General features: G+C 36.3%; 1 protein-coding gene across 1 annotated transcript in view; it reads right to left on the reverse strand.

Annotated features, from left to right (window-relative positions):
- LOC134146198 (neural-cadherin-like) overlaps positions 1-6,887 on the reverse strand; it is a 48,956-nt gene extending 42,069 nt beyond the window's left edge. Inside the window, 5 exon segments of the mRNA XM_062586468.1 lie at positions 155-404; positions 1,320-1,431; positions 2,992-3,196; positions 5,585-5,810; positions 6,746-6,887. Coding sequence (XP_062442452.1) covers positions 155-404; positions 1,320-1,431; positions 2,992-3,196; positions 5,585-5,810; positions 6,746-6,872 — 920 coding nt within the window. The 5' untranslated portion in view covers positions 6,873-6,887.
- Between the last annotated feature and the right edge of the window lie 2,393 nt (positions 6,888-9,280).

Raw genomic sequence — 9,280 nt, forward strand, 5'->3', positions numbered from 1 at the left:
TCAGAGTCAAAAAGACACCTTGCATTTGTCAGTCTAACCCCACTAATTTGAATGAACCTAAATCAGTGAACATTGCATAATGATCACCCTTCTAATCAAAATTTAAAAAGCAGCAGTAAAAAACAAAGATAGAGTTTTAAAAATATGTATTTACATTGCCTGGGAAAATTCAGGTGCTTCATCATTCACATTTGAAACATGGATCCTAACAGTTGCTGTCCCAGTCTTGGGCTCTTCTCCCTTATCTACAGCCATAATTATGAACTCATAAAGATGGTTAGGTCGCTCATAGTTCAACTCTGTTGCTGGAAATACAGTACCATGAGAAGTAACACTAAAATCTGGACTCAAAGTGTAATATAGTATTTCAGCATTCTCTTTTGAATCACAGTCAGTGGCTGACACTGTTAAAAGAGAAAGAAAGAATTTTCTAGATCAAAGTCTATGAATTGAAATGTTAAGCATTTTAATAAAAGTATAATATAAACAGTAATATTATTTGCCTTGGCAAATGATGTTTGAAATAACTCATGAAAAACTCAGTCACCAGCATAATAATCGACAGACTACTATTACCATGGGATAAATTACTAAATAGAACAGTAAATAGCATTCTGTAACCTCCTGCTAGGGATCGATAAGTTTAATTTCCTTTTTCTTCAAGATTTATAATAAGCTTACATAATGGTTAAAGACTAATAAGGCTCTTCGCAGTTGGCAAAAGTTTGTTTTATTGACAGAACCTACTCATATCCCTACATGTATTTTCAATACATGATTTCATATTTTATTTACAATACAGAGTATCATCATTTAAAGCTCCAGTTATTGCTTATATTGGGAAGAAGCCAAATCTTGCTCTACTGCATCCAAACAAAACCTCATATATAACACTGAAGCTGCATAAGAAGATTTTAACATAAAAAAAGACAGCATTCCCTATTGTGAGCTCACATAGACCTTTTAAAGATAGACAGAGAAGGTGAGCTGACATCTGTACAATTTCTGATCCAACGTAATCTTCTTTCTTCCAAAAGAGAAACACTGCAGGATTGCTACTACAATCCTACTGATCTAATGCAATCACATTTAAAGTACTCTTACTTCAAAACCCTACAGAGAAAATTTCTTTCCTCTCCCCGAGATCGTTTCGACTGTGACAATAGCAAATGCTTATGATCTAATTCTGCTGGTGTCAACTGACTCCACAGATTTTAACTACCTCTTCTTGAACAGCATAATTTCGGCTTCTAAGATGAGTTGTAATCTGTGAAAGAAAACTCTTACTGAATGTAACAAATGATTTTAAAAGCATTAACCTTGTAGAAGTGCAGTTGTCAGAGGAACTGTTTCAGGAACACTATCTTTGCTGTAAATCAGCTGGTGGAATTCGGGGGCACAATCATTCACATCTGTGATTACAACAAAAACCTGAATGGAAAAGAAAAGAACATTCAATAGTATCAACATGGATCAAGGGAATATCTTCACCATTATGTTGGATGGATGATTTGCCAAAAACTAACATCCTCGAAGATTTTAGAAGCTATAGCACAAAGGAAAAGTTGTTGTTCTTAGAAGGCTCTTTTCCTGCTAATAATTGTTTATACTGAATTCCAAAATGTTAGAAAATGCCAAGTTCCAGGCCCTTACAGCAATGCTTTCCATCCCCCCCTTCACCTCCATTGATTATTTCCTATTATTAATTGAAACAGAAATGGACTGTCTGCTTTCCAAGTACCCTTTTTTCACTATTGTGTCTTTCATCTCTTCTATTGTAAAAATACAAATTCTACTGCCAAGCATATTACATTTTTATCAGTATAAATCTGTCAAGACCAAGTTCTGAATTCAATTACACAGTGCAACTCAGAAGTCACTACAATGGAACTGATACACTAAAACAAATAAGAAACAAATCCTGTTTCTAACCTTATTAAAAATGTTTTCTTATTCTTATTCTTCTGTCAATTGAGTCCACAGCTGCATATTTACAATGCAAACAATGAGGAGTTTGTTAAATTAGTTGTCTAAAATTTTCTAACATCACAACGCAATAGGTAGATGTACACTCAATTTCCTCTTACTTTGGTTAGTGTAAACAGGGAGCTGCTCCCTCATAACTGTCGAAGTAGCATCTGTGTAAAGCAGGTGTAAGAAAAAATAGATTTAGGCTAAATATACTGGCAAAAACCATCTCATAATTTTCTTTCAAGTTATGCTCTACCAGTCCTCTTCCTGAGGTACCTAAAAGGGTACCACATTGTCAGTCACTGGTGTGCTACAGTCAGTCTGTTATACTGACACACTGTTTCTATGTGTCCTCCCGCTTGTCCATCCTACCTCCTGTTCCTCCTGTAGTGTACTCCTACTACCTGCAGCAGGAATGATTACATTGCATGCATTTTCTAGTTCAGTGACTCTCTGGATTCAAACAACTGTAATAACTATATTTAGCAGAATTTTTGTCATCAGACTTCTAAGACACCAAGAACCCTGACCTTAAAATACCTATGAGTTTTTACTACTTCTTGTCCTTACAAGTTCACTTCATTTTTGAAATTAGATGTCAATTTAGTCACTTTCAATCACTATGTTCATTTTTTTTTCCATTTTTGCCTTAAATTGGAATAACCTTAAATACAAATTACACTTTATGATGATTTAGAATAAGACAAAACCTCCTGTTTGGCTTGGTAGCATCTCTTACCATATCTTCCATGATAAGATCTAGGACCTACGATGGGATAGCATACTGATCCCTCAATAACAGCCTTTTCAGGATCAGCAAGAATAAACTCTAAGAGTACTTAATCCAGCCCTTTTTATCTATACAGAGGATCCAAAGACTTTTAATATGGATAACCAAATACACAGCATGAGCTGGGTAAATGAAAGCCACTAGTGTGCCTTAGAATAAGAATCCGGAAGACTGAAGGAAACTGAAGAAAAGAAGAAAATCCATACAGAATGCCAGAAGTGAATGCTTACCTCAGCTGTATTACTCAGCTGTTCTTCATTTTCTTCTGCTCTGACCAAAAGAAGGTATTGGTGTTGGTCACTCTCATAATCCACACTCCGAGTTAAGCTGATATCTCCTGTTGCCTGATCAATGCTGAATAGACCGCTAAGATTTGTTACTAAACTGTAGCTCAATGAATTTTTTTGATATGGTATAGCAGAGACTGAGAGAAACCTGCATGAAAAATTAAAAACAAAGAAAAGAAGAAAATGCCTCTCAAGGTTGTAGTATAACATACTGAACAATATGGCAAAAAATGCTATATGTTAGTCCTGAAAGTGCAATCTTGTAGTCTGATTAGAGCAATGCTCACTAAAGTTAATGAGAAATGCATGTAAACATCAAATTTGAACATTTAGTTATGCAATACTTCTGTCATCTGGAAGTAAAAAAATATAAAGCTAGAACCCTTGGAAGCAGAACACAGTAAAGATCTAGATAGAGAGGATTTTATTTTTGCTGCAACTGAATTTGCATTTCTGATTTGAATTTTTACATTTCTTACAAGGGGGTAATGATTCTCAGGTAGAAAACTAAGAGACAAAACAAGACTGGTTTTAACACTGGAATGGTAAGTCTGCTGTTCCAATCATTCTGTCTGAATATTTCAACAGGTAATTGCAAAAGGATAAAAGCCAATCGGTAATATAGTGTACATGTTACATAGTATGCAGAACACATGTTTTTACATCTTGTCTGGCACTATTTTTTTTCCACTAAAATTTATAAAGTCAAACAGGAAGAGCACTATAATATACAGTAAAAGAAAGAAATTCTAGAAGAAATACTTTTAAAAGGTTTAAAATTTAACACGCATTCCTCAACAGCTTGTTGCCTTATCTTGCAGGCTTTGTACGAAAACAGGTTCTCATTCCCTCAGAAGAACCCAGCAACACGTAGGACTGAATTACAATTGCAATCAAACAGACAAAAGTCAACTCGTCTGAACACCTTTTTTACCCTTTGTATTTCCACGCTGTTGTGTTCTAGCTTCTCGCAGGTGCAACACTGAAACACTGCAATACTGCCAAAGATTGCCATAGGTCATTATCTTATTTTATTCCTTTTTTATTTGTGTTTTTCTAAAAAAGATGTGGTCTCTCAGCCAGTTGAAGCCAGCACAAGACAGTTCCAGCCAACAGGAATTTCGCCCTCTTTCTCACTCCATATTCCTGGCTGCACGTTCATGCCATTTCTTCCGTCGGTGCTAACAATCACAAGGCCATGCTGTGAGCTAGTTTAACAATCCAGCTGAAAACTTTTCTCTTCTTATGCTACGGCAGCCTCTCATTCGATCTGCCTGTCAAGCCAACTAGCATGTTAGAGCTACTGCCAGACCAAAGGAAAAGGCAGAAAGATTTCTTAACACTCTTCTTGTCAGCACAATCTTGTATCAGCCTACAACTGTGAAATCATAACCCCAGAAGTTCAGTACATGACAGGGACTCTGTTTTACTGTGCTCTTGTGTAACTGGTCAAATTTAAAGGGATTTCCTAGGGATTCTACCAAAATTTTCATTACTATTTCTGGTTAACTCATAATAATTCACTTTCACTGGGAAGGCATTGTTTATATTTGAGCTTCTTGTATCATAAAAAACACCTTATTAAATATTTCATTCCCTTAGGATATTATCAAGTAATCTAAGAGTTTCATCATTTTTAATCCTAAAGATTGTTGCATCCAAGGCAAAAGGCATCTTATAGGTATTTGTACTGTTTCACAATTCTTACATTTTTCTTATGCTTGTTTCCTGCAGTTTACTGCTATTAACAGTTGTTTGGGGTTTTTTTTGTTTGTTTGTTTTTATCTTAACCAACCTTGGTTACTTAGATGCTGTAAAACTGAATGCTGTGGGCTGAACAGTAAAATATAATACCACAGAAAATACAGCATGAATAACAGTTGAATGACAACACAAGAAATAAGCTTATAGAACAGAAGTGTTTTTGATCCATCTGGAAAAGAAAATGTTTGGCCTCAAAATGAAACAGTTTGGCAAAAATGGAACTGACTAGACAGGTGAACCTGCATTATTGACTTTTCTGCAATATTTAGGTATACATGTTTAGACAAGAAAAATAAAATGACAAATTTCATGGCATCTTCATTTTTTCTGTTTGTCACTTGACTGATGAAAGCAGTAAAGAGTCTTTTGTTTTTTGATTTTCACTTGATGGAGCAGGCACTTTTCCAAACACTGACACACAAAACTCGCATGTTTTTTCACACCAGGGTATTTTCTTTCATGGTATAATATTTCTAATTTGTATTCCGGATTTCATTTGAAAATTAGAACACTATATCTGCTATTATTTTGCTTATCAGCTATAAAGCAAGAAACTGTAATTATTCATAACCACTTCTCTATACAAAATGGTGACCAAAACATACATCACCACACTCTATCTTGATCATTTCTTCTATTAAAATACCTAAATTGCTAATCATAATATGTATTTGGGATTCACAAACAATACAGGGCCTTTGGGAGATGAAACAAGGAACATGAAATAAACTAGGAATACAGTTTCACTGCGTTATTTTTCATGAGTACTTACGATTTTCCTGGTGGCATACTTTCAGGAACATAAGCAACGTATGATATGTTTGTAAATTGTGGTGGTCGAAGTCCAGCAATTATAGAAACAGAGGCCAGAGACCCTTTGCTTCCAAGTTTATCTGCTGCTTGTACAGTCAGTAAGTACTCCTTGTCCCTCACCAATGGCAAACCTGTTGTTTTAATCCAGCCAGTGTCCTTCTCAACTTCAAATCTGTTTTCTCCACCTAAGAACAGGTCCACACACTGTTGTCAACAAGTACATTTTTATTTGATTAAAATTGAGAGGAAAATAGGGTGTCCATTTCCAAGCTGTTTTTATCTTAGAATTAACATGCACACAAAAAAAACTTTAATCTGTTTAGAATCCGCTAATTACACTCATAACCACATTTCTAAGTCACATTTTACTTTTCTGGATGGGTACTGTCCTCCTCATCCTCCAATACGTTCCTGTTACTTGACCGTAACAGGACCCTGGTGTGACAAATAATCACTCACCAGAGGAAAAAAAAAAATCCTCTTAGAGTCCTAGCCAAAAGGAAGCCAATTCACCCCTGAAATGGTATTGCTACAACCCTTCTGTTCAGTATAGACAGTATTAAACTACCAGTACTAAAGTTTTTTTGTGGTTTTGTTTCATTTTTCTCTTGAGTCCCACAAAGAAAGTCACTAGTGAGACTAGTGAGTCTGTACTAGCTTAAGTCAGTTAAGGTACAAACCAGACCCTTAAAAAAAGTTATGAATGAACTAGAAGCATGACTCCTGTGAGGGAGATGGAACCTCAGTTTCTTCCACCCAAGACACACTGTGCTCCACATAGTGCCCTGTATCATAAGCAGGTAGTCCAGCAGGAAGACTCTGCCAAAGGCTGGCAAGCCACCCCCTTGCCAAAAGCCCTGAAGAGTAATGCCTATCTCATGTCCCCATTACCCTCACTGGGTGGTAAGCTGGGCAGGAACTCAGCTTTGAGAAGAGAATACACGTCGGACCTGGGAAATCTGTCCGCACCCTCACTAAAAGTTGATTTTTTTCACACACAAAGCTGAGGGTTTACGAAACTTCCTCAGGAGGAAAGGAAGGTTGCTTACTGAAGTATAAAGAAGAAAATGTCACAACAGTAAAGCTTAAAAAGGACACAATAACGGTGATTTTAATTTACCTTCCAGGAGAAAGTATTCTACAGCTCCATTGATCCCTTCATCTGCATCCACCGCAAGCAGCTTGTATACTTCAGTACCTGCTGCAGCTTGAGGAGAAACCACAGCCAAGAAGGGGAAGGGCTTCATGGCCCATTCAGGTACGTTGTCATTCACATCTGTCACAGTAAGTGTTAAGTGCAGCAAGTACCAGTCTTCTCCTAATGGTAACAGAAAAATGAAGAAATACTTAGCCAGGTTTGTGGTAGCACTTGGAGTGACAGAAGTAAGTTTCTGTCAATATATTAATTCCTGAATTTGTATTGTATGCAATGTTATTGACACGTAATTCAGAAAAACTTAACTTTTTTTGATCTTCTCCTGCAATTAACAGCATCCAGATACAACGGAAAAAAAATCTGCACAATTACTGTCAAACTGCAAGAGGAGGGCAACTTACATTGTATTCTACCAGTATCTCACATATTTAATTTTCACAATTGAAATACATGTTTCCTGAAAAGTTTTTTTGCTAAAGAAAAAGGAATACTTTGTTTATATAAAATTTTTATAATTTTATATATAATTGTAGAATATGTCTCTATATAGGCACACACATTTACCTTCAAAAGAGTTTTACAAAAATCTAAACAATATGCCTATAGAGAAGAACTGCTAAAATTATCAGTTTAATTTAATGTTAATTAATAATATGAAGTGCTTAGTATTTAAGGTTCTAAATATAAAGTGCTGCCAAAACGTCTGAAGAGTGTTATCTTGCTAAGGAGGAATACTGTCGCAGGAATGCAGGCCGCTTAGTTCGGAACAACTGTACTCGCGTCTCTCCTCTTTCTGAATTGCAGCATTACACCCCCGTCCAAAAGAACATTACTGTCCCAACTAAAATACATGATTTCTGTCTGATGTAGGTTTTCATTGCTGTTATCCCTTCACTCCCACAGCAGTCCTAACACATCTTGCACACCACAGACCTTTGCAAGTTTCAGCTTTATGTAATTAGTAAGTTCTGTTTGATAGTAAGTGGCATATTTAGTACACCTGATCATAATCTGCAATCTAAGTAAGTGGATTACTGCAACCAGTAAGTGGATTGTGGTAAAGAACACTCGTTGGTGCTGTGATTAACAATGTCAAATGTTTCTTAGTTTAGCTTCCAGAGGCTTAATCCACCACGACCTTTGAGTACTTTCTGTTCTTACCGAGACAACTCTCTTGATATAAAAATAAGCACTCACCCAAGATAATCGGAGATCTCCTCGGTTAAACTCGTAGAACTGCATTAAATGCACCTCAATTTTACAATACATCACTTCTTTCTCAAAACAGCAACAGAAAATAGATAATAAATTGTTAGCTCCAAAAAAAGTCTTTATAATTTTATCTTATACTCAGAATCTAATGTTCCAGGGAATATAACACTAGCTATAGCTAGATACCATGTATGAGAAAGAAGTGCCTACAGGAATGACAATCTTCTGATTTCTGGAAAGATAAATCAGAAAAATCCTCAATCTCCTGAAAGAAAAGCCTGAAACATTCCTTGCATCATTACAGAAAGTGAATACATGTAACACACATTTTTACACTTTCATGGAAAACAGTTCTCAATTACCATGGACATTCAGGTCTCACAGACGCTTCTAGACTCTTATTGAGACAAGTGGTGTGTGTTGCACTTCTGAAATCAGAAGTACTGGGAGGAGTGATGTAAGGATGCTCAATTTGGCTTTTCTAGCATATCTTGTTACATGTGAAGCCAAAGTTTTCAAATAGAAACACACACTGCTTCACTATGAGATTGACACTGAAGTGATAGTATTATAGTCCAGCTCAACCCTACACTGTGCTAGCAGCGTGCCAAGACAGAATTCTCGTCAACATTTAGATAGACTCTGTGAAAGCAGTTGCATACTTTTTCCTCTTTGCATGCGGATGCTGTTAAAAAGTGCATCACAAAAGAAGTCAGGAAGGGCATCAAAAAAGCATTCAAAAATTACAATGCAAAAAGCAACAGGATAGGTAATATTATTTCCCACTACCTATGACATAAAACCAGATACATTTCAAAGAGGACAATGTCAGAATGTGCTTTCAAGGAGTTCCATGGCAGTCACCGAAGAGACACACAAGGACACTGCGGAAGAAAGGACTTGTTACATGTTGAGCTGTCTGAGGTTGAACTACACCAAAGTGACCCAAACAGGGAAAGTTCTAAGTGAGAAGTGACAGATGAGATCAACATCTGCTTGAATGTTTCAGAGATTGTAATGTAAAGGTTGTTCAAAAGAATAAGCACAAAAAGGATAAGGTGGTATCAAACTAGTCTGACTTATCTCCAAAGAACAGGTCTTGTGGAGGCTGCCACAACTTTTTAAATACCTCACTTAAAACCTCATTTTGACAAGGCACACTGCAGGCTGAAAATAGCAAGCATTAAATTAGAAGCTGAGTTAAGATCAGTTAAATTAAGATTAAGATAAGTTAAGTTAAGATTAAGTTTGAAAATCTGCCCCTGTAACAGCAAGATCTATTGAGGA

The sequence above is a fragment of the Rhea pennata genome, chromosome 13 (genome assembly GCF_028389875.1).
Source record: "Rhea pennata isolate bPtePen1 chromosome 13, bPtePen1.pri, whole genome shotgun sequence".
Taxonomy (NCBI): Eukaryota; Metazoa; Chordata; class Aves; order Rheiformes; family Rheidae; genus Rhea; species Rhea pennata.